This window comes from Anguilla rostrata, chromosome 17 (assembly GCF_018555375.3).
Source record: "Anguilla rostrata isolate EN2019 chromosome 17, ASM1855537v3, whole genome shotgun sequence".
NCBI lineage: Eukaryota > Metazoa > Chordata > Actinopteri > Anguilliformes > Anguillidae > Anguilla > Anguilla rostrata.
Genome location: NC_057949.1, coordinates 28,206,332 through 28,232,626, shown reverse-complemented (window position 1 = coordinate 28,232,626; position 26,295 = coordinate 28,206,332). Strand labels below are relative to the sequence as shown.

Genomic DNA, 26,295 nt, shown 5'->3' with positions numbered 1-26,295 from the left:
TTGAAGAGCACTACCCAGCCCGAATGTGCCGTTCATCTTCAGGCAAATCTCCCGGCACACAAAGTGACTGCAATGTGTGTGTGTGTGTGTGTGTCGCAGAAGTGCTCTTAGTTAGGGTGGGGAGCCTCCTGTTTTACCCACAACAAGGGAGTCCCAAGCCCAAGACGCGCACACACACAAGACGCAGTCCTGAGTTATAGACCATGGAGAGGAGGGAGAGTGCCCTGCCCTTGTGCTTGTGCGCGCTGATCTGCGCGTTTCCTCCTCGCGCTCATGCTCTGAACCTGGACCTGGACAACGTCACAGTCTACTCCGGGCCCGGCGGCAGTTATTTTGGGTTCTCTGTGGATTTTCATCGGTCCAATGGCAGCGTGTGAGTATCCACACTCCTTCTCCTCTCAACTCGGGCTTAAGAAACTAGCCATGCCACCATTTTGTCCGTAGTTTTTCAGACGTCTCATGGGTAAATTAAAGCGCAACTTTTTTTCTTCTGTGACATCATTTTGGTGAAGACGAGCACTTGAAATTAATCCAGTGAGTTTAAGACAAATATCCATCGTCTGTCCGGTGTCTTTGATTCAGTCAACAGAGCTGATTAAATTGACCGGTAGCCTCGTTTGAAGTCCGTTGCCTGGTAATCCCAACCTTTCAAGCCTGCATCCCTGGTATTAGATGTGCCTTTTAGCTTGCCGACTGAGACCTTGAACACAACACGAGGCTCAGGAGCTTTTGGATCAATTTTTAAAAAGTCATCAAAGGACACCACCATCGTTATATTGGATCCACATCTTCACCAGTCTGTTGGTAGGCACTGTGCTGATTGTGCCCCATTACTAGAGCCTCTGCTTATCCCCAATGCCCTACTGTCAGCCTTCGGACAAAAACTTAATGGACAGGCGGCACACAAATTGCATTTGAGGTCTGAAACCTGCAGAAAATGTGCAGTCGCTTAGGAATTTTGCCGGAGAGACTGCACAGTTTTCTGTGGTTTCTGATAAGCCTGTTTCCACTTAGAAGATGGGGCAATTTGGGGCACTAAAGGTTGCATTGCACTTTTTTTTAAAAGTTTGAATGCTGTCCCTAGGAAAGTTATCCCTCCCTAAATCCAGCATCAAGGGATTGGCTGCACAATCCCTTGAATTCCCCTTGAATTTGCCTTGTTTTTTTAAATTTCACATTGTGAATTTTGAACTCAAAATATTCACAAGTGAATTAAAGCATATCCACATGTGAAAAGAAAAGGACACATGTGAACTGAACATTTTCACGCGTGACTGGCTGTTTTATTTTACATGTGAATGAAATTTTTTCCAGATGTGAAAAGTAAAATAGGTCACATGGAGTCATGTGAAATTTGCATCTTCACATGTGACTAACTTTTAACTCAAATGTGAACTACAATTTACACATTTCAAACAAAAAGTGAATAGAAATAAATAGCACCGGTGGCCATCTTATAATTGAGATTGTTTTTATCATTCACATGTGTACTCTTCATATGTGAGGTGTTCACATGTGGGGTGTTCACATGTGATTTTTTTCCTAAGGGTCCCTACCTACTGTGCCTCCTCAGATCATCACTGCTAAAGGGAATTCAGTCAACCTACGAGGTTAAAATAAACGCCAAACAAAACAAAACAAAAAAGAATATGAAGCAAAAAGCAAAAGAGGAACCAAGGCACTCTTTCCCATGTAAAGTTTATAAATGCCTTTATTGCAGGGGCAGGTTCAAAATAGAAACAATAAAATACTCCAAGCGCGTTTTGGCTAGATGGCCTTCACCGGGGAGTAAACAAGAGCTGCAGAACAAGCTGCTGAATGGTGTGAAGAAGGAAAACAATGAGCCTTAATTAGCAACACCTTTCTCTTTATCGACAGGTGGAGGTGTGGCTCACATGTTCCCCTGTAGAATTAATCTGTCTTAAAAAAAAAAGCTAAACAGCTCCAGATAACCGACTAACGCACAGGTATAACAATCCATGCATCGATATCGCAAGATGCGGCTTTGGTTTGTGTGAGTGATTTACCCAGGCTGCTCTCTGTTTCGCCCCAGTGTAAGTGTGGTGGTGGGGGCCCCTAAGGCCAACACGAGCCAGCCCAATGTGGACGAGGGGGGCGCCGTGTTCCTTTGCCCCTGGACCGAAGAGGGGGGGTCATGTCAGAGCTTGCTCTTTGACAGTGAAGGTAAGACAGCCATCGAAACATTGGCCTGGATCGCGCTTAAAATGAGGAGGGATGTAATCGTCAGTTTAAAACGTGTGTTTCCTCTAACCTGCCTTCAAGGGGCTTGAATCAAGTCCATCGATTCGCCATTTCAGATTAATTAGGCGGCCGTTCCCCCCTTGTTAACTGTCTTTAATTGCGCGGTGTTGCCCTTGTAGTATCTGTGCACACATTATGCAAATGTTTTAATTACAAGTGGAAAAAGATTGTCAGCCTTAATGCCAAAGTTTACAGCCAAAATCCAATTTCTGTCTCGTATTCGGATTATTTAATTTAACTCAGCCTCCTTGCCGTTGTTAATATTCATTGTTGTGAAGCGCACAGAGGTAATAGCTCTGCAACGAAGCAGAAAAGTAATCAGCAGCAGTTCTGAGATGCCAGGCTTGACAGCCAGGACGAAACTATCATCAAGTTGAAAACAGGTATTGGTTTAAAGATATACTGCATGGCCAAGAGTACGTGGACACCAGACCTCCAACATCTCATCCAACATTAAGGGCATTAATATGGAGCTGGTTCACCCTTTGCTGCTATAACAGCCTCCACACTTCTGGCTAGGCTTTATGCTAGATGTTGCAGCATTGCTGCAGGGATTTACTTCCATTCAGCCAGAAGAGCATAAGTGAGGCCCGGGCACTGATTGGGCGATTAGGCCTGGCTCGCATTTGGCTTTCCAGTTGATCCCAAAGGTGTTTTAATGGGGTTGAGGTCAGGGCTCTGTGCAGGCCAGTCAAGTTCTTCCACACCGTTCTCAACAAAACCCATTTCTATATGGACCCCGCTCTCTGCCCTGGGGCACTGTCATGCTGAAACAGGAAGGGCCTTCCCCAAACTGTGGGGGAAGCACAGAATCATCTGAATCAGCGTTAGGATTTGCCTTCAACGTGAACCAAGGGGCCGAGCCCAAACCATGAAAAAATCACCTGTTTCAAGAACACAAGCCAAGTACTGCTTTCCAGCTCCTGTCTGTGAACCCAATCGTGAATAGAACAGAATATAATAGAACAGAATAGAATAGAATAGAATAGAAAAGAATAGAATAGAATAGCTTCAGGTGCTTTGATAACTTGGTGCCAATCCCGATTGTCGCACTTAAATTAATCTTTACCTTATTCGGATGCTATTTTATGTCCTAGTTTAAAGTATAAGCTTGGAAACTCGTCAAATGTATTGTCCTTAATTCAAATTTTATTTTTGTTTTAAGGTGATGAAGAACACGCGTTCCACCATGTAAAACTGCAGGAATTCAAATCCCACCAGTGGTTTGGAGCCAGTGTGCGATCTACAGGTACCCACGTCTTGGTGAGCGCGGTACCTTCTGTCTTCTGAGTTTGAACCGAGCAGTAAAATCCCCCCTGTACAGAGAGATGGGTCTTCATGACTCTTTTCCCCTCTGTGGGAGCTTCAGGTTCTCAGGTCTACACAGTGAGGGTTACTATGACTGGTCTCTCCACGGTGAGGTTTACCATAACTGTCGTTTCCATGGTAAAGGTTACCATGACTCTGATCCTCCAAGGAGAGTTACTATGAGTTGTGTATCTACCATACAGAAGGAATTTATTAATCTATTCTGATTAATCAATGAATTCATCTAAAGTCAAGGTTACTGAGACTCTTGTATCCATGGTGACGGTTGCCGTGACGGTTCCGTTCTCCTGCGTCAGGCGTGCGCGCCGCTTTTCCACTGGAACGCCGTTGGCGCCACAGAGGAGTCTGGGAAAACCCCGGTGGGGAACTGCCAGATCAGGGACATGCGGTCCGGGGAGCTGGCCAACTACTCCCCCTGCAGAGGCATGCTCACGGACAGCATCTACAAGGCCAGGAAGAACCGTAAGCACCAACCAGGCCTCGTGTACTTTGTATGTTTCTTTTTTTTTAATGTTTTTTTTTTTCTTCAAAATTCCATGTCATTGTTCCAGAACTCCATTGGATTTCAGTTTCCAGTAGTGACTGTGACATCAGCGTTAGAATGTTCAGTTGCGAACATTCTAATCACACATTTGTGGTCTCACACCGTGGAGGGTTAAGAACATGTTTACATGGTGCAGTTCTTTTAAATGCCTATTAGCTGTTTGTTTTTTTTAGATACAGTTATTTCTGAAGAGAAGGTGGAACTCTAAAGCAAAGGAACGCCTGTATGAGTAAACCCGCTCGTGATTAATTTGCTCCCTCAACTTTTGTTTTTGCAGGTGGGGACAGGCGGTATTGTGAATCAGGATTCTCCACAGAAGTGACAAAGGTCCCGTTCCTTTTCCTGTGTAATCAGTTAAATCAGATAGCTTTAACAATTTACTAATAATGCTGAAAAGCTGTACTTAAAAAAGGCAACTCAAAATTTTTTACTTTACTTGTACAGTTATACTTTCGTCCTACATAAATTTCACAAGATGTTTCTTGTTTTTAATCTTGATTAAGGATGGCAAAGTCATTCTTGGTGCCCCAGGAAGTTTCTACTTTCAAGGTAAATCATTTGAATACCCAATCTGACAGTTAAAAGAAGTTGAAAGCAGCGAATGAAAAGAAAACCTTTAAATATGTGTGGTGCAGTTGACTCTTCAAAATGAAAATTACTGCCAATATCTGATATTTGTTTTGGATGCAGTTGAACCCATTTCCCTGTTTTTTATTTTATTTTATTTTACTTTTTATCACACTTCTGTCTGTTCTTCAGTATCTAATGCAGTGTTGTTATTAATAGTGCGTTGGGTAGCACATACAATATACTGATTCATTTATCTATTTTCAATGTCTAACGCGCGGGTGAAATGGAGACAAGAACGTTTCGCGGTTGTCACACGCCCACTGAACGCGCTGGCCATCCACCGCATCCATTCTGCTCCAGTTAAATGTCCTGTTCTTGGCAACGTGTCACATGGGCCCCCCAGTGGCCATAATGTAGAATTACAACAATATCTCCTTAATAACCCCCACTGTATTTCACGGCACGCCGAGGCAATTGAACGGTTTTTCAAAAAGCCCTTTCCACAATAATCATAATTAGTATTTAGCTTCAGGGGGCCTTTGTAATAATAGCTGCCTCCTGCCTAAATTATAATAATAATATTATTATAATAATATGGTTATATGCCCCAATTATAGTGTAATTAATACATGTATAAATATAATAATGTGGCAATTGCATGACTGTTATGGTTCCTGGTGTCTAATGTCTGAACTGGTATATTTGCATAAATGCTTATGAAGTAATTACACGGTGTTGCTGTGCTTTTCTGCGTTGTTCTGTAGGTCAGGTTATGGTCGCAAGTTTGCCGAACATTCTCAGCAGCATGAAGGGCCAAAGTCCACTGCGTTCAGTGCAGGGAATGACCGCCTCCCGGGAAGTTGGTGCATACGACGCGTACGAGGGTAAGCAGCGGCTCTCTAAAACGGCTGTTTGTCTCCAAGAGCACCCTGGGTACTTGCAGGTCGCAACCTTGTGTGCTGTACATTGCGAGGCCTGTCTAACTTATATATAGCGACAGACCAGGCCATCGTGCTCCCAATGCCCATGCATGGTACGGAGTGTAGCACAGTGGGTAAGGAACTGGACTTGTAACCGAAAGGTCGCAGGTTCGATTCCCGGGTAGGACACTGCCGTTGTACCCTTGAGCAAGGTACTTAACCGAAATTGCTTCAGTATATATCCAGCTGTATAAATGGATACAATGTAAAATTCTATTTAAAAGTTGTGTAAGTCGCTCTGGATAAGAGCGTCTGCTAAATGCCTGTAATGTAATGTAATTGGTACATTCATCTGAATAGTAATAATCATTTAAGTTTGTCATACGTTCATCATTATACGTATCAGCATAAAAATTGTATTGTCTTTATACAACACCTGTCAGGATCTAAAAGCATTCTACAGTGAAAGGGGATGGGGGGGGTAGGTTGGAGGCGTAAAGGTATTCAAGTTATCTCCAGGTAAATGTTCATATAAAATGATGACTGCAAGTTCAAATTCACAGCACAGTCCTCCCTCATATATTGTTGGAGAGTAGTAGCTTTTTGTCCCTGGCACACCAATCTTGTTCAAACAGGCACACTGTATATAAACATCTCGATGGTCTGCTGTTTATTGTGTCCGCGTACGCAGTACAAAGAGCTGCTGTCTGTCTAACGGATGGTCTGCTTCTCCACCTCCAGGTTACTCCGTCGCCTCTGGAGAGTTCACTGGAGACTCCACACCAGGTAATACACCTTTTTTTGAGTGAAAACGTTTAGTTTTCCCACACACACACACACACACACACACAAAAAAGCAGATCCCGTCGCAGTGTGTTACGCTTGTGAGGACATTTCAGCCGCAGGGCGACCCAAAACACTTTGACTTATCAGCCGTTTTACGGTGCAGTACATAGAGATGGATGAGAACCTTGAATCTGTTTAAAAACTGGAGAGTCGATTTGTTCAGTGGGTGCAGCTCGTGTTCAGTCAGAAGGTGCCCCGTGTTAAGTCCGCCTGATGTATTTCATTTCAGACTACGTGGTCGGCCTCCCTAATGACCAAAATACGGCTGGTTCGGTAAGGATTTCCATCGTTTTTTTTTCTCAGGATAGTGCTGCTGTTAGAGTCTTTTCATAGAGGCCGCGGCTGTTGTACGGAGTGTACTGGCCACATCGTAGGGCCTGGATCAGCTAGGAGCAGCCCAGGAGGGGATTTCCCTAGCGCTCATTGTTCGTTAGCGATCCGCGTGGCGACACGGCGACGCGGCCTACGGTGTGGTATCTATGGCAACTCAACTGCCACGTTCCGGAGCAGGACTTCAGCGGTCGGCTGACTGCATACGTGCTGGAGGATGCTAAAGCGCGTTTGTGTCGGAGGAAGTTCAGTTTAGTTTAGTTTACAGGCATTTAGCAGACGCTCTTATCCAGAGCGACTTACATTGTATCCAGTTATACAGCTGGATTTATACCGGAGCAATGCAGGTTAAGTACCTTGCTCAAGGGTACAACGACAGTGTCCTACCGGGGAATCGAACCCGCGACCTTTAGGTTACAATACCAAGTCCTTAGCCATTATGCTACACTGCCGCCGTGATGGAGGATGTTTTGGAAGCAGGGACAGAGTAGGCCTTGAATACTGGAGATTTTTTTAAAAATATTGAACACTGCAGCTTTTCACACTTTCTCCAGCAGACAGTGTGTCTGGAGGGTTGAAACCTTCATTAAAGCATTAAACTTTGCTCATTGTGCAATAAAGCCGTGTCAAATCGAAGTTTTGTTCTTCCAGGTTATAATCTACAACGGAGAATCGCAGGGCGATTTAAAAGTGGTCCACACTTTCTCTGGTACTCAGGTGAGGGGCTTGGTTCTCATCATCAAACCTACTTCTTATTGGAGTGACTGCAGTGACAGACATCATGTTATAGAATAATCACTTATAAATTCTTAACACTTTACTTGAAATGATCTCATGTACTTACCCAAATAATAACTATTTATAATCATTACAGTTATTATCAAAGTTATTATCGCCATTACACATACAATCATTCGTCTTTTATAACTGTTCATGAGAATTTATTATTGCGTATGATACAGTTTGCACAGACACACTGACACACAGACACTGACGCACTGACACACAGACACACAGACACACTGACACACAGACACTGACACACAGACGCACTGACACACGGATGCACTGACACACAGGCACAATGACACACAGACCCACTGACACACAGACACACTGATGCACAGACACACTGACACACTGACGCACTGACACACAGACACACTGACACACTGACACACACACAGACACAGAGACACACTGACGCACTGACGCACTGACACCTGTCCTCGGTTTCTCAGGTGACCGCGTACTTCGGCCATTCCGTAGCAGTGACAGACATCAACAGTGACGGGTGAGACACCTGCCGGTCCTCACAAGCACCAAGAAATTTCTGTGCACAGGTGTAAAACCCCAGTGTCACACATCTGTGACGTCACTGTGATGTAAAGGTTTGAGCGAAAGCACAAATCAAGTCTGTGGTAAATGAGCTAGAGATTTCTTTTTTTTTTTAAACATGGCGCTCCTCCATGCTGAAGAAATAATAAAATGCTTCATTACACCTCATTCGTGTTCTAATGAACAGTGAAAAACAATGGCGCCGTTCGGCAAAGCCTTTGTCTAGTTTTATTGTGCTGTAAGTGAGGGCTGTAGAAATATACGCATATTTATTCGCCTAATTGCGGAACAATTTGTCATTTAGTTATTGTTTATGGGCACTGTTGTGCACCACCATGGCATATCATGTTCTGCTCCACACCCTCAGAAATAATGGTACAGTGGTATGTTTTTGTTCTTTAAGGAACAAATTTCCAAAATGTACCCGGGAAAGAACAAAAATGTTATTTGGTTACTAATAAGTACCTTTGTCAACAAAAAAAGGTACATATGAATTATTAAATCAATGGCTAGGGGTACAATTTTATGTACCTATAAGGTACCACCCCAGTGACATAGTGTACCTCTTCAGACATTTTCTGTGCCTTTTTTTTCTGAGAGTGCTTCATAAAATTGTACCTCCTGATTGTTGTACAGAGAGCATATGGAGCATATGGAGCTTGTGAGCTGGGACACGCTATGAAGCACTATGAAGCACTATGAAGCACTATGAAGCACTCCTAACTAACCCTTTGAAGAGCAGGTTTTTTTGGGATGTTTTCTTTTTTTTTCCTTAGGTCAGTGTTCTAGAACTCCATTGCTTTCAGCCACCAGCAGTGATTGTGACATCATCAACATTAGAATGTTCAGTTACAAACATTCTAATTGCATATTTGTGACCTCACACCTTAAAGGGTTCATCAGCTCAGTTCTACAGCAGCACTGCCTTGCTGGGGCCTTAGCCCTTTCCTGTGGTTTTGGGGTGAGAGCTCACCTGTGTCCCCCCCCACCCCCCGTCCCACAGGCGAGACGACATTTTGATCGGAGCCCCTCTCTACATGGAGCGGCAGTCCGGCCAGCACCTGCACCAGGTGGGACAGGTGTGGGTGTACCTGCAGCGGGACCACTCTGTCTTCTCCAGCAAGCCTGACCAGAAGCTGACGGGCGCCGTGGTGTACGGGCGATTCGGCAGCGCCATCGCCCCGCTGGGGGACATCGACATGGACGGCTTCAACGGTTAGCGCCCCCCGACCGATGCTGGGGCCTGTGTCATAGTCCCATCACCTGACTACAGCACCATACATTCATAAAGGATGACCTTTACCTGGTTGATTAGTCACCTCCTGCGAGACAGTGCCTGTTTCCCCCCACCCTGTGTAAGATTGGGAAAGCCTAGCCTTTATAATGTCTCAGTGTGTTTTTTGTTTTTTTTGGGGGGGATGGGGGTGGGTGGGCTAAGGGCCCCAAATGCAACGCCGTGCCTTTTCACCAATGAGCACTTGAACATCGTCGGGCGCGGGGACGTGGGGGAGCGGGAACCGTCTGTCGCTTCATCTTAATTTGAGCTTGTTTCTCCTGGGCGTGAGCTAGCGCAGCCAGCCAGCCGATTCCAACGTCCTCCTCCGGGGTTTATAATTAAAGGGCCCCAAACCCCCCCCCCAGGGCAAATCTCATCTGATCGCGGTCGCTAATTTCCCGCGTAGTTCGGCTCGTAAATGTCAGGGGAGCCGCGCGTTTGGCACGACGCGACTCACGCGCCCCTCCGAGAACAAGCTGGGGTCGAGGCAGGGGTGACTCAAACGGAATCTCGCTAATCCTACCTCTTAATTAGCAGGAGTCACCTGAATGTTCTGACCAAAAGTGAGAGCGTTGTTGTGCTAAATTCATCCAAAACGAAGTTGTTTTCTTCACGCACGGTTGCTCCTGATTTACTTTTGAATATTTGAGCATTTGCTCCTGATTGTAGTTAAGGCTTGTGCTATATGCTATAGAACAGGATAGTCACAGTAGTCACATGTATCATGGTCAGAGACCTTTGTGGGAAAAATGCCATTTGTACTATTACACCTGTCTTGGAACATTTATTACCGTGTACAGATACCACCTTTTTCCTCTCATCAGTCTATTTCATACCCCTGGCATATCTGAGCGTTTTTGGATGACTGTGTACAACCTGTGACAAAAAAAACACCTATTAGTACTGGTGACAGTTAATTAAGCGATATGTCAACATTAACCCTTTGAAAACTTGGTTTTCTTAGAAAGTGTTACATTTTTTTCAAAATTCCAAGTCAGAGTTCTAGAACCCCGTTGCTTTCAGTCACCAGCAGTGCTTGTGACATCATCATTAGAATGTTCGGTTAAGAACATTCTAATTGCGTACTTGTGATCTCACTCCTTAAGGAGTCACAGTTAATAAGAACGTGATTACATGGCGATAGCTAGGCTCTATGGGCACCTTAAATATTCATTCATTACAGGCTCATTGCCTTAAATAATTCTAGAAATGATTTATGTAAATAATTTCAGTAACTTGAAATGATAATTATCTTTCTCTTCCCTTCGGTTGGCACCAGATGTTGCAGTGGGGGCTCCCTCGTCCGGGGACCATGGTCAGGTGTTCATCTTCATGGGGCAGAGCGACGGGCTGGCGCCCCAGTACGCCCAGGTCCTCCCGAGCCCCTTCCAACCTCCAGGGGGCGCCGCGGCGTTCGGGTTCACGCTCAGGGGCGGCACCGACATCGACGCCAACGGCTACCCAGGTCAGATGGGCGCGTGGCGATTGGCTCCCTGGCACGGGAAAACCGACACGGAAAAGAAACTTCCTGTTCAGCAACCCTGCTGAGCATTCTGGCTTAAACCAGCCGAAGCTGGGCAAGCTGGTTTAAGCTGCGTCTTCCACACTTTTAGCTGGTTTAACCGGCTGTTCCCCGGATGACCAGCCTGTTTAGAAAGCTAGTCCACCAGTTTGACCTCTAGCTTATTCTACCACCGGCCAGAGAGCAGCTTTGACCCGCCATGGACCAGTTATGACCTGCTATAAGTGTCAAAAACGCAGCTTCAACCAACTCAAACCTGCTCAGAACCCTAGCTGATCTTAGCTGGGATTCTCAGCAGGAAATAGAAAGATTTTGCGCCAGGACCTAAAACACCCCCCCCCCCCCCCCTTCTCCACCCTGATTTCAATTCTGCATTGATTCAGTATATAAACTGCTAAATGCCTGTAATGTAATGTAGTAATATCATTGTCCAATCTGAGCCTTGGATAAAGATGAATATACCTACTGCACTTCCTGCTGTCTCTGTGCCTTCGCTGTCTCATGCCAACACCTGGAGTTTGACCGTAGCTCCTCTCTCCTCACAGATCTCGTAGTCGGAGCGTGGGGTGCAAGTCAGATTGCCATATACAGGTAAGAGGTCACTTTAGAAAGTACTGGCAGTAGCTATCGTAAGGTTTTGAAACAAATAAAGTAATACATATATGGTAATACTGTGTATATATATATATATATATATATATATATATATATATATATGTGTGTGTGTGTGTGTGTGTGTATTTGTATATTTTAATCATTTGGGTGGTATCGTGAGATTAAGCGACTCTTTAATCACGTCCGTGATATTTAATTGAAATTCAACTGAATGTGGAAATTTATGTGTGTTTTTCTGGTGAGTGTAACCAATGTGTGTGATTGTGCGTGCGTGCGTGCGTGCGTGCGTTTGTGCGTGCATGCCTCTGTGTGTGTGTGTGTGTGCACGTGCGTGTCTGTGTGCGTGTGTGTGTGTGTCTATGCCTGTGTTTGTGTGTTTGTGTGTGTGTGTTTGTGTGTGCGCGTGCACGTGCACGTGCGTACGTGTCTGTGTGTGCGTGTGTGTGCGTGTGTGCATGCGTGCGTGTGTGTGTGTGTGTGTAAACAGGGCCCAAGCCGTAGTAAGGGCTAAAGCACAGCTCTCCCTCCTCCCGGACTTCCTCAATCCGGACGTGAAAGACTGCCAGCTGCCAAAGACCAGCCAAGAACCTCAGAGTGTCTCCTGGTGAATAAATCATAAATTCATATTTTAATATACTCATACCCGGTGGATACTTTTCACCTCCTTTCACACAGCATGCCATCTAAGCACTGCTATATAGTATACTGCCTGTTCTTTTCATTGGTCTATACCTGTGACTGTATGCTACATACTCTCCAAATTTGACCTGCACCAAGTATGCATCTAAATTGAAACATGAAACTGTTTCAGTTCCGACAAAATCTGAAAATGTTCCCTTTTTATTACATTTTTAATGAAGCTTATTGCTAGCAGGAACATAGTAGTCAACTGAATTTTGGTGAAATTGCATATTTTATTTATTATTAACTATTAAAATACACATTTTATTTATTATTAACTATGGACCTGCAAGAAGATTTACTTGAATCAGTCTACAGTTTTAAAGTAAAGGCTAATGTCTTTGATCCAGGTCTCGTAAGTATCTGACCGGCTAACTATATAGTCTTCCTCACCGAACATTATAGGAATATTTAACATGTTACTAATATAATTTCATATTATAGTTGGTTAGTTACATACAGGGCTGTCTGTGAGTGTACGCATGTTTTCTAGATTCCAGAGATGGCCTAATGTTTATCATTTCTCTCCCCTCAGCTTCACAGTCAGCCTCTGTATCAGTGTATCTGGGCACAGTATTCCAGAGGAGATAGGTGAGGAGATTTCACTCTCATCTGATGGTCTAATGTCAGCCATTGTTGGTGAATTGTTGGTTCATGATTATTCATTGCATCCTCTTGATTTTGGTGGCATATGAACTCATGAACATCATTTCACGAATCTATGGTGTCTTAAACTTAGACATTTTAAATGTGTTTTTTTTTCTTCAAAAAAAAAACTGAGTTCATGGATCAGTAAAATGAACTTGCCGACGTGTCTGCAAGTTATAAATACAAATGTTGATTGCATTACAGGCCATCGCCTCAGTGCTTCGATGTGTGACGTACTGTACAGCTAAATCTGTATTCTTCTCGATAGTCTTGGACACCGAGCTCCAGCTGGACAAGATGAAACAGAAAATGGCCAGAAGAACCCTGTTCCTGCAGTCCAATCAGCCGCAAGAGCAATTCTTCCTGACCATTCAGAGGGATGTGGGCGTGGCCTGCACAAACCGGACTGCCTACCTGCGGGTGAGTCATCCATTACTTGGGTGATTCTGTGCCACAGACTCTGTAAACCAGTGGTCTCCAACCTTGGTCCTGGAGAGCTACAGGCTCTGCTGGTTTTCATAGTGACTCTTCACTTCATGAATCAATTAGAGCAGTTGATTACACAGTTAACTCAACTCACCTGGTGTCTTGGGTCTCAATTGAGTGAAAACAAAAACCAGCAGACCCTGTAGCTCTCCAGGACCAGAGTTGGAGATCACTGCTGTAAACTAACTAGATAATCAGCACCTATGTTTAAAAAAACACCTTCCTAACAGCATAGAGACCAATTCATTGCAGGAGTGAAAACCTACAGGACCATAGACCTAAAGATCTACCGTCCAGTAGGTTTTCACTCCAACCCTAACAAAGCACACCTCACTCAACAGCTAGAGAGCTGGCTGAGCTGCCTAATTAGTAGAATCAGGTGTTAATTGGTAGAATCAGGTAATTGGTAGAATCAGGTGTGCCAAATTAGAGTTGAAATGAAACCCGACAGGACAGTAGATCTCTAGGAACAGGGTTTGGGCAGTTCTGGCTTAGGGTCATTCTACACCTATCCCAGTGGTCTTTATTCCTGTTCCAGGCGGGCTGCGGGGTCTGCTGGGTTTGGCTGTTACTCGCACTTAATTGATCAATTAAAGAAGTAATTACAGTTGACTCGCCTCACCTGGTTTCTTGGCTCTGAACTGGTCGCTGATATTAAGGCTAAAAACAAAAAACCAGCAGGCTCTGCAGCCTGCCAGGTCCAGGAATGAAGACCACTGACCGACACCATCCAGGGCACTGATTGGTTGATTAGATCGATTGAGTCTCACTCCCTCAGGTGGCCATCTACTGAACAGCAGCTCAATGGCCGTCGAGAAGGAACTGATTTTGGCAGCACGGGACTTTATTGAAAAGCAGCAATGATTAATGATGATTAGATTTGCCATTTTCCCCAAAGGATCGATTTCTGTCTGTCTGGATTTTCTTTGAAGACTGCAGTTCATCAATAGCGGTAGCAGACTGTTGCTGACTTCTGCAGAGTACACAGACTTGGACTGCAGTGGAGTAATAAAGCCATTTCATAACTGCAAATTAATTCCCAGCCTCAGTACATGTCAAGTTCAGCTTTAGCAAATGTGTGAGTCTTGGCAGGACGCAGTATGCAAGGTCCATTATGACAAGGGTTCTAAAGATTTTTTTTTAATCACAAGTTTCCCTGGAACAGTTCTCCAATAACTAAGGAGCCCCAACTTTATATTGTATTTCCGTTGTAATAAATAGCTATATGTCTCACATAGTTCAGTGATAAAATGATCTATTTAAGACATACTGTGTAGCTATTTATCACAATATAATTAAATAAATACAACAATCAACATGGTGCCATGATTGTGAAAACCAGACAAGGGTTAAGATTATATGCGAGTCAAAACTATGCAATGTTTATGAGAAAGGGACGTGTAGACAAAATGTTCTAGAAGAGGGAACATATTTTCGTCAAGGCAGTAAACTAAGAGGACCATCATCCCCCCCCCCCCCCGGTGCGCAGCACGAGTCAGAGATCAAAGACAAGCTGAGCCCCATCTTCATCTCGCTGAACTGCAGCCTGGACGGCTCGACCAACGCCGTGCTGCACGGACAGAGAGCGGCCGTCGCACAGGTGAGGTCTAACCGCACAGGTGAGGTCACCGCTCTGACCCCACAGGTGAGGTCTAACTGCACAGGTGAGGTCACCATTGCATTACAGGCATTTAGCAGACGCACTTATCCAGAGCGACTTACAAGGTGATTATAGTGGTAGCTGTCGGAGAATTTAGTTGTTGAAGCATTAATACTGGTAACAGTGCAAGAACTTAGTAACAGAAGTGCTAATAGTGTTAACCGTAGGAATCCTCATATTGCTAGCAGTATGAGGGTAACAGTATGGGGCTAACAATATGGGGATAACAGTATGAGGGTAACAGTATGGGGGTACCAGTTTGGGGGTAACAGTATGGGGATAACAGTATGGGGGTACCAGTAAGGGGGTACCAGTATGGGGGTAACAGTAAGGGGGTAATGGTATGATCCGTTCAGCGTTCCTCTCCGAGCCTCCATCTTGTGTTTTTGGGGTCACCGAGGCCCTTGCTGGCTCCGCTCAGCCTCTCTGTCTCTGCGTTACAGACCCGGATCATTTTAGACTGCGGCGAGGACAACGTCTGTGTGCCTGACCTGAGACTGACCGCCACTGCGTGAGTGTCTGACGCCCCAAACAGCTCCAGACCGCCACGGCGCACACATGCTGTGCGCTACACGCGGCATGCTACACACCACACGCTATGCGCTACACGCGGCATGCTACACACCACACGCTATGCGCTACACGCAGCATGCTACACACCACACGCTACACGCGGCATGCTACACACCACATGCTATGCGCTACACGCAGCATGCTACACACCACACGCTACGCGCTACACGCGGCATGCTACGCACCACACGCTACGTGCAACATGCTACACACCACACGCTAAGCGCTACACGCGGCATGCTACGCACCACACGCTACGCACTACACGCGGCATGCTACACTACACTGCACGCTACATGCTACACACTAAATGCTGCATGCTACATGCCACACGTTACACGCTCCACGACACGGCCATCAAAACTCTCAAAGTGAAAGCAATGGAGGAAATGAAGATCTCAAAGCAGTGGGGTACTGTGGGGGTGTAGGGCTGCCAGATGTACAGCTCAGAAGCTTAACTGTGAACGAGGGCATTTGCTATTGGAATGGGAGGATGGGGGGGGGCAGTGTGGTTGAGGCGCAAATTCATTACAAACTACTGCTAATTTCCATCCATTGCTTACTCAGACCAGACATTATATTCCCTCGTCGGGACCACACACCAAACATGTACAAATAATTTGAAATTCAGAAATTCCGGTTGAAAACCAGGCACCTGGAAACCCTAGTGGGGGATGTCTCATTTCAGTTGAATAGCAACCCATCGCAGGAACATTTGGAAAAGGGGGGCCTGGAACTTGAAAACTTTTAGAAACATTCTAACTGTCATTTTAACTATTCTAAAGTGTGTGTTTTAGTGAATTACAGCGAGCAGCACACGCAGCTTTACAGCAGCCAACAGGCCCCTTGACTAGAGCTGACATCTTTATTCTGGGATGCAGTTACAATCTTTCCTAAATTTCCTGACCTCCCTGGCTGCTACGGATAGATATGAGGCGTTACATTTTCAAATGTCATGTTTCAGTTAAACCATGGTTCAGGAGGAAGTGGGGTGTTTCTGTGGAGGAAGTGTGTTCGGTTACTGTGCCCACTATCAGACATAGGCAAGTCATGTGACTACCCAGTGAAGCAAAAAAACATGCAGACTGTACTTCCATGTTAAGTTAACTGTCACTGAGCTTTGGATGGGACGTTGAAAGCGAAGTCATAGTTAAACGTTAAAGATCCACTGGAAATTTTACAGAGAAGAGGTGTTCTCACATTCTCTGCCTTACCCTTCGTTCCTATTCTTCCCCATTTCCCGAAATTCCTACACAATCCCACCTCTCGCATTCCCTACCCTATGCTTCACTCCTCAGATAATCTCCGCAGATGAGAACTGAGTTTCCCGGTGACCTACCTGCTCAGCTCAAAGTGAACAGTAATTGCGGCTTTGTAGTTTAATTTTGCTGATGCCTCTTTCCTCTGTAGTTTAATTTGCAGCTGCTTCTTCCCTATTCTTCTTCTCTCTTCACTTTGACGCCCCAAGTCACGCCTGTTATTGGTAGTTACAGTACAGACACTTGCTGTAATGTGGTGGAAAATCAAAAGAAGCATATAACATTACATTACAGGCATTTAGCAGACGCTCTTATCCAGAGTGACTTACACAGCTTTTTACATAGCATTTACATTACATCCATTTATACAGCTGGATATATACTGAAGCAGTGCAGGTTAAGTACCTTGCTCAAGGGTACAACGGCAGTGTCCTACCTTGGAATTGAACCTGTGAACTTTAGGTTATAAGACCAGCTCCTTACCCAAAATGCTACACCACATATAAAAATGCATACAGTGCATATTTGGACAGTGACACATTTTTTCTTGTTTTGGCTCTGGCCACCTGTACTTTAACCTTATGTCTATTGTTTCATTTCAACTCCAATGTGCTGGAGTACAGAGAACTGTCCAGGGTGTGTTCCTGCCTCTCGCCCAGTGCATGCTGGGATAGGCTCCAGCACCTGCCGCAAACCTTGACCAGGAATAATCGGGTATAGATAACAGATGAATGATGAAAGTACAGAGGCAAAACAACGACAAAAAATACATCGCTGTCCAAACACTTGCAGGCTGCACTGTAGGCGTACCTAATGAAGTGGCCAGTGAGCGGGCAGTCACGTGCACGCTTGTCATACGCACACATAAAGGCTCCACCCCATGGCCTCTCCTCCTCCAGGGACTCGGATCGGCTGCTCATCGGGGAGGAGAACCCGGTGCTCCTGGTGGTCGGGGCGGAGAACCGGGGGGAGGGCGCCTACGAGACGGAACTGCAGATCCGCCCCCCCGCCCACGCCCACTACCAGGGCGTGGTGAGCGACAGAGAGGTGACGACCACTTCCTGTTTCCTGTTTATGGCTTCCTGCCTCCATCCATGCCAACCGCAGATGTAGGGACAGACCCGAAACTAGCTTGTATTTTTTTTTTTGATGATTTTTCAGCACAATAATAACTTTAAATACTTTAAATGTAAATTGGGTTTTTTCTCTAGAAATGCCCAATATTCAATCATTACACCACTCCAGGATTTGCCTCACCATCAGGGGTGTCCACACTCCTTGAAAAATACTTGAAATTTCCAGAAAATAATAACATTTTGGCAGAGACACTTTAAAATCCTTGAAGTGCAGTATTGGACGTGTGGTTTTGGTTTGGTTTGGTTGATTCATGCCCATAAAAACTGTTCCTGGATCAGAATCCAACATTTTTACAGGGGTTGAAAGAGCAATGAACAGCATTTATTTTAAGAGGTTTCTGTGATTTTTATATTGCTATATTTTTGTTACCCAACAACTTTTTTGCTAAACAAGGCTTTACTAATGTCAAGATCTGCAAAGTCTGTGTCAAGAAAAAGCAACTTTCAACAAGCTAATGGTTTCTACTTCGGAGGGGGGAAATAAGATTTTAAGCCTACAAGACTAAAGCACTTAAGACATCATGTTTTTTGCAGTGGTGGCTAATGCATGAACTGGTGTTCCAGATCAGCGAGTGGGCCTGTTTTGATTCATGGTATTAATCACATTAAAATGCACAGCACAGCCCGAACTCGCTGTCTCTTCCAGGGCTTCTCCCGGCTGGTGTGTGCACAGAGGAAGGAGAACGGGACCGTGGTCGTGGTCTGCGATTTGGGAAACCCGATGAAGCAAGGCCAGAAGGTAACCGTGGTAACCCACAGGCGCAGTTTCCCAGCCCAGCGAATATACTGCGAGCAACAGCTGCCCGCGAGCTTCCCGCCGTCAGCGCAGCTGTCGGTACGCCGAAGTTTCGCAAATCGGCAATACAGCGGTGGAGCAGAGAAGACGATTACCTGTTTAAATAAATAAAAATAACGAAACAATCAGTAAACGATCCCCCTGTTATTGGACCGCTGCCGTACCAATTTGCAAAAAGCTGGCACAGCTGGTAGCCTACAGACGGCGTTCTGATAGGCGCTTACTCGCTGGATTATCATCAAAACCCAGTCGGGACCCGTCAGCAGCGGACAGAAATGAATATTGCTGATCGCAGTAATACAGCTAATAGACCGCTGTCCTCCAGGTGTACGTGACACTTTAATGGATGATGATAATTATTTATATTGGCTAGATGTGCTTTCAGGAGGATGTTCATCACGATGTTATTCATTATTCTTTCAATATACGTTTTAATGCGTATAGCAAATGCCTTGCGCAATCCTGCGTACGGTACAGTGTTTCTTTCATGTGCCTGGATTTCACTTGAGGCGATTCGGGACGCTCAAGGGTACAAAACAAGTTATCTTATGTGAGGTTCAAACTTGTAACCTTGTCGCAATTCTGCTTGATCAGCGCCACTAACAGGGCTTCTCAGAGCGGTGTCTAGCGACCTCTCGTGGCCGTGAAGGAAAAAATGTGGAAATTAAATTCGGCTTTAGGAACACTTTCATTTTTTCCCCATATTTAATTAAATTCACACGCATATTTTACAATTCAATACCAAAGAGAAATGGTCCATAAGACACATTATGCGTTACAATACTGGCAGTATTGTGTTAATCGTAATTCGCTACATATTTCTGTATTGCACAGAACACGTTTCTGAGGCAGTTTGATAATACGTCATTTCCGATTTCAGACGTGTGTCTACGCACCAGTTCGCTGAATAATCGCGGCACTGTAGCCTGTAGTAAGTGTTGGGGGGGGAAATGTCAGCAGCATCGCCAAAAATACTGCTTACAGCTGGGCCTGCATAGAACTAGGTGACCCAGATTTACCCAGGTGCGTGTTCACAACTGGGTGTGGCGGTTCAGCCAAGGTAAATAGGTGGGTCGGGACACTATTTAGGTGGATGAGGCCCACCCTGGCCCACCCACGTCTACACCAGTGATTTAGCTGTTTTATCGAAGAGGGGTTCTCAAACCAGGCGGTGGCCATTTTAGGGGGTTTTGGAATTATGTGATTTTTTGGATCTGTGCTAGACTTCACCCTGCGTGGTGAAAGGAACCGCGGACAGCCACTCTGTGCTTCACTCTCAGGTGCAGGCAGGCCTGTTCTTCAGCGCGGGCAACCTGGAGGAGGTGGAGAGCCACGTCTCCTTCCAGCTGCAGATCAAAAGGCAAGAACGGCCCCTCCCCATCTTCCTCTTCCTCCTCCACCTTCCTCTTCCTTATCCTCTTCCTTTTCCCCTTCATCCTCATCTTCCTCTTCCTCCTCCTCCTCCAGGTTTGGTTTAGGGTTTCTTTCATTTTTGTTCATGTGTGTTTTTACCTCCTTTGGTGTTGCTTTTGTTGGTCTGGTCAGGGGAGCGTTTGATCAGAAGTGGCTCGGCGAGCTGTTATATGTGCCACAGACTAGCTTTAGCTTCATCAGCTGGGATTTCTTCTCTTTCTGTTACTCTATCTCCTGTCAGAATAAAGCAAAAACAAGGGCAGCCTGCCTTCCTCTCTTTTAAAGAAAAAAATTAAGTGGTTCAATTTTTTTTTTAAAAAGAACTCAAGAATATTTTGTATATACCATATGCAGCTACATCCTTGCATCAGTTGATTCCCTGTCATTCAAAAAGGCGTGTTTAGGCGTTTTTTCTCCCCTCTGAGTCTTTTTGCGTTGTGGTAACGAACAAACGTCCGTCTGTCACTCAGCAAGAACAGCCGCGACCCAGACAGCAACATCGTCCATCTGAGTATCAACGTCAGCGCCACAGCGACTCTCGAAATGAGGGGGTGAGTTTTTTTTATTTATTTATTTTTTATTTTGTTAAAAGGTTTCTTGTTTTTTCATTTTAGCACAATGCCAGACAGGAGTACGCAGGACAGATGTTTGACTGTCCTGGTACACCGTGACAGCCATAAGATGACAGTGGTTAAGCTACTAGACAGAACAGACTCACAATAGAACGTTTGAGAATTATACTGCTACTCACATAAGAGTACCAGTACTTTGTCTCCCCCTGCTGGGCAGTAAAATGTATCTTTAATGGTTAAATATAAACATTTAACATTTTTTTAAACGTATTCCTTTTAAAAAAAAATCAAAACAGGAACAAAAGCACATTTAAACATAGACGTTTACAAAAATTACAAAACAAGATAATACTCACAGTGATAACATGAGGAAAACATAATTTACAAATCAATAATACAGGTATCCATACTAACACTCACAAAGACAATAATTGTTTTAAGAGTTCACAATAAATCAGATTTAAAAGAATAAACAACAATACGTGTGCTCGGGATTGGGGTGAAGAGCAGGTGCCCCTCCTAGGGGGGGTGGACTATATGGTGAGTTCTGCTGGGCAGTAGTTGTAAGATCTTTGTCTGCGCGACTGGCCGTCGTGTTCACCCTAACGCCCCCCGCCCCCCCCGCAGGGGCTCCTCGCCCGTGGAGTGTGTGCTGCCCATCGCACAGTGGGAACCCAAGGAGGTGCCCTCCACCCTGACAGAGGTCGGGCCGGTCGTCGAGCACGTCTACGAAGTGCGTCTCCCTCCGTTTGGGAAGTGTGAGCGTGCGCCTGGAAATGTCGCGCGTGCTTTGCGTAGATCACACATGTCAAACTCCAGTTCCTGAGGGCTGTAGTCTGGCTGCCTGGTTTTTGTAACTTCCATTCAATCAGCGGCCATTTTAGGGCTTGAAAACAAGGTGTGCAGACTCTTTGGCCAATCAGTGACTTACAATTAAGCACTTAAGTGCAGAAACACATCCAACAACCAGCAGACACAGCAACCCTCCAGGATTTGAGTTTCAGAGCCCTGGTTTAGATGGTCCCTTACAATATAAATCAAATACTTGAAAAAAGACAACAAACGTATTCCATGGTACAGTCTGGTATACAGGTAAAGTTGTTCAATTATCATTGTTAAAACTACGCATCATTTTCAAGGACTAGCCCAGGTGAATGTTACACGGCAGTACTTAACTGATAACCTTGTGAAAATGAGATTCAGAATAGTTATGAATTTCAGGTAATAATGTCTGTAATTTGATTGGTGTAATAATAAATGGGAAAAGGCTACTGTAGGGAATGCCAAACTGTGTAGTGGACAGCAGTCATGAAATCTGCTGTGCTCAGCATTGACGTCTACTTCACTCCGCCCCCAAGCTGCGGAACCTGGGTCCTGGGACCGTCAATGCCAGAATGGAGGTAGATTTCCCCTGCCGCCAGCAGGGGGCGTTTCTGCTCTACGTGTTCGCCAACGCCTCAGAGGAGCACGTCACCTGCCGCACCAACTTCTCGGACATCGACCCCTACAAGGCAAGGGGCCCCACTCACAAAGGGTCCCACCCACCCACAATGGGCCTCACCCGCAAGGGGTCCCACCCACAAAGGGATCCATCCACAATGGGCCCCACCCACAAAGGGTCCCACCCACAAAGGGATCCATCCACAATGGGCCTCACCCGCAAAGGGTCCCACCCACAAAGGGATCCATCCACAATGGGCCCCACCCACAAAGGGTCGCACCCACCCACAATGGGCCTCACCCACAAAGGGTCCCACCCACAAAGGGACCCACTCACAAAGGGTCACACCCGAATGGGACCCACCCACAATGGGACCCACTCAGCTGACAGCGTAGCCACAGTGTTGTAGCACCATTCGGTCCTGGAGCAGAGGCACAGTTGAGGGAAAGTGGATAAGTCCACATTTAAGTATTGTAAAGGTTCATTTTCTCAGTTTTTATGAACCCGTTTTGATGACTTAAATATATATATACACATATACATACATATTTATGTTGAGAAAAAAAAAACTTTAATTTGTAAGGATATATGCTGATAGAATTCATGCCGGTGTGTACTAAACTCCAGCTGTAGGAAGTCTATCGAGTGTCTGCCTTTGCTTGTGGATGCAGGCACAGTTCCTCCTGGTTGACTGGGTTCCCCTTTTTTGTTTGTTTTTTTTTATAGCTGGTGAAATATGAGGATTCAAATACAACCTTCAGCCTCATCCACCGGATAGAAAAGCGCAGCCTGGAACAGGATCGCCAAAGCAAAGAAACCGTCCATGTGGTATAAAAACAAATAAAAATCAAACAGGACGAACACCTGACGTGAACTTCCTGTATTTACCCTGGGACAGTGTGTACGGTGGGGTAGGGGGTATTTAACCTGACCCAGACCCAACCCCCCTCCCCTGTCACCCTGAGCATGAATAGGCAGATTAGATAATGGATGGATGATGGATGAATAGATGGAAGTCTCCTACAAGCTCCTGTAGTGCATGGCACTGCATGTAACTTATGTTTTATATTAACACGTTCTTCATCTGAGTTTGTTTTCTTTACAACACTGAAAATGGTAAGTATGCCACAGGATAGGTTTGCGGAGTGCCATACATTAAATGTAAAATCAGAGACACCACAAGAGGGAGACAAAACCAAACATACTAACTAAAAATACTTTAATAAGACACAATACAGGTACGAAAAAACACAATAAGGCATAATGTACACTTTACAAAACTGACAAATGAAAGATAATTTATAAGGAAAGAAATGCGTGAGATTTTGGATGCATCATCTGTCCTATAAATGCTGAATGTGTTTTAATGTCTTTTCTCTGAATGCATGCAGTGCAGGAAAGACCCTTGCTAAACGGTTGTAGAGTGAAATTCCTTCTATTCACTGGATGCGTCTCTTGTCAGAACTGCTCTGGAGAGGTGAAGTGTCTGAGGTTCGAGTGCGAGGCCTTCGGGCTGGAGAGGGGATCGAGTGCCGTGGTGCGGGTGCTGTCCAGGCTGTGGGTGCACACATTTTTGGAGGTGAGAGGGGGGGGTCACTGCGCTCAGGGGAACTTTAACTGACTAATCTCATCGGCAAAGCCGGAACTCGGTGGACAGTGGAGAGACATGTTTCCTGGCAACAATGTTTATTTCTATGCCAACCGCTTCTGAAAAATACGATTCGAGCTACAAACTGCCGTTCTGTCCCGACCCCTCCCTCTCTCCGTCAGAGACCTTATGAGGATTACGTCCTTCACTCTACCGCTTCTTTCCAAGTCCTGAGCTTCGTCTCCAAGATACAGCCGAAGGAGTTTCCCCGCGGACAGGCGAAGGTGAGGCGGCAGGTTTCTGCACAAACCAAACAGCGTTTTTCACAGCTGTGAACTCTGGTAGCGTGATTTAGTCAAGTGTGATTTAGTCAAGTCACAGACATGTCTTTAAGCAGGGGCGTAGCTAGGCCCCCTGAAAGAATATTGCTTCGGGCCCCATCCTACTGGTAATTTTGTGGGCCCCCTCCCGCTGTGGGCCCCCTCCAGCTGTGGTCCCCTTGAATCGTCACCACCTTTCAGCCCACTAACGACGGCCCTGTCTTTCAGGGTGATCTGGACCTATTGACAACACAGAAAGCTGTGTCCTAGAACATGCTGTGCCACACGGATGTCGTGTGTATGAGGTTATTAAGCCACTACTGTGCCGTACCTTGCCGATGTGTGTATGAGGTTATCAAACAGCTACTGTGCGTGTACTCTATGGTGGTGCGGCAGACCCAGACCAGCGTGGTGTGGAGGAGTCCGGATGGGGAAAAGGAGGTGCCGGTGTGGTGGATCGTGGTGGCCATTATCGCTGGTCTCTTACTGCTGGCCGTGCTCAACTTCATCTTCTGGAAGGTACTGTACCAACTGAGCGTGACCAGCAGGTGGCGCCACCTTAACCCCCATTCGGTACCTGACGACAAGTGGGGAAAATGCTGGCACATAAAAGATTTTTCATGCTGTGACACAATGCCAGTACGGGAGCACTGCACAGTAGTTCTCTGTCATTGACTGCAAAATTACTAACATGCCCAGCAAGAGCATTGTGGGAAATGTAGTACTTGACCAACAACTGTGGTATTAATGAGGAAAATTGTCCATACACAGTCTGAAGACCAAAGAAGGGTCTATAAAAGAAGCTGTCTACATTAAGTTTTTTTTGTAATTATTTGTTTTATTTATATAAACATTAATGTGTTCCCCCGCGTTTATTTTCCACCTTTCCCTCTCTTGGCCTACAGGTCGGCTTTTTCAAGCGCAATCGACCCCCAAGTGATGGCGAGGACGACGACACTCAGGATCTGAATGTGGATCAGTAGTGAGAGGACACAGAACCCGCTGCTTTAAGCTGAACATCGTGAAGCAGTCAGCTGGATTCTCTAAGTGAGAGCGCCACAATTGGGTCTGGCTGGATTAAAAAAGCTTCCTGATGAAAAAACTAGGCGGGTGGATGTAGTTCAGGCAGAGCATCAAATTTAGGTGCCTATTGTTATTGGACCAAAGTTAGTGCACAAAAGGCCAAAGAAAATTTTGAGACCAAAAAAAAGGATTATTAACAGAGTAGGATGAAAATTCTGTGTTTATCTATTTCTGCACAGAGTAAGACGTGTTCCCCTGTGATTGTATGTTGACACGTCCACTCATCAGATTAGTATTTGTGCCTGGATACCTGTGTGTGTGTGTTTGCAGTGCTGCTCATAATATTGTACTGAGCAAAAATAATAATCAAATGAAAATCACTATTTGGTCATGAAATGCCAGTAAATTAATTCAAAAACCAGACAAGGGATAACATAATTTGGGGTAATGGAACTGTAATTTCAGACTGCAGTTGAAATTTAGGATCTATTGAAGCTGAAAGATTATCAGTCTTGTGGGTAATTAGCTGTGCCTGTGTTACATTTAAGGAATGACTTATATCACGCGTTGTTCATTGTGCAGAAAATTTCCGAAATGTATTATTTGATGTTAAACTAATTAGGCCAGAATAACATTGAGTACATTTCTGCACCAGTTGTAAGTTAGCTTAGCGTTAGAGTATGTACATCATCAAACAGAACATGGAACTTGTGATGGATTTTTTTTGTTTGTATATATTTAGCAGCCATTTTACCCCGAGATTACCTTGCTAAAAGATGCACACCTTTAATTTGGGTTATTTTACTGTTGTACATATTTGTGTTCATTTAAGTAAACTTTAATTCACCTTTGAACTTGTTTGGTTCAATGGTTGCCATTAATCAATATCGCATAAGTGTGTATTTTTGGTTGAGGCAGCCAGTCTGAAGGATTTATTACATGTATTACAATTTTTGTTTAAATTAATATTGCTTGTGAACTCAACTGTGTACAATAAATGTTGTCCAGTATTCGAAGATGGGTAATAAATGTATGTTTTGAGAGAAAATGTGGATGCCTGTCAATCACTGTCCCAAATTCAGTGGAAAGTGGAGAATATTTTGGGGTGAGTATGTGGGCAGGATGTGATCACTGCTGTTCAGGATTT

General features: G+C 45.0%; 1 protein-coding gene across 1 annotated transcript; it reads left to right on the top strand.

The window, feature by feature from the left end:
* The first annotated feature begins 3 nt into the window (after positions 1 to 3).
* Positions 4 to 26,196, top strand: itga2b (integrin, alpha 2b). The gene is made up of 30 exons (XM_064314415.1): positions 4 to 373; positions 2,054 to 2,184; positions 3,428 to 3,525; positions 3,888 to 4,053; positions 4,413 to 4,462; positions 4,639 to 4,684; positions 5,470 to 5,589; positions 6,367 to 6,411; positions 6,701 to 6,744; positions 7,453 to 7,518; positions 8,043 to 8,095; positions 9,143 to 9,354; positions 10,695 to 10,880; positions 11,483 to 11,528; positions 12,040 to 12,156; positions 12,769 to 12,824; positions 13,150 to 13,301; positions 14,857 to 14,967; positions 15,471 to 15,538; positions 17,759 to 17,906; positions 18,642 to 18,734; positions 20,072 to 20,151; positions 20,675 to 20,755; positions 21,404 to 21,509; positions 22,135 to 22,287; positions 22,944 to 23,045; positions 23,680 to 23,796; positions 23,988 to 24,089; positions 24,522 to 24,644; positions 25,031 to 26,196. Exons 1-30 carry the CDS (start codon positions 204 to 206, stop codon positions 25,106 to 25,108), a joined length of 3,120 nt encoding a protein of 1,039 aa, XP_064170485.1. The 5' UTR covers positions 4 to 203; the 3' UTR covers positions 25,109 to 26,196.
* The last annotated feature ends 99 nt before the right edge of the window (positions 26,197 to 26,295 follow it).

Excerpts from the sequence above, each read along its gene's own strand:
- itga2b (XM_064314415.1), top strand. The coding sequence starts at position 204 with ATGGAGAGGAGGGAGAGTGCCCTGCCCTTGTGCTTGTGCGCGCTGATC. Across the intron at positions 14,968-15,470 it reads AGAGAGCGGCCGTCGCACAG|ACCCGGATCATTTTAGACTG; the intron begins GTGAGGTCTAAC and ends TCTGCGTTACAG. Across the intron at positions 15,539-17,758 it reads CTGAGACTGACCGCCACTGC|GGACTCGGATCGGCTGCTCA; the intron begins GTGAGTGTCTGA and ends CTCCTCCTCCAG.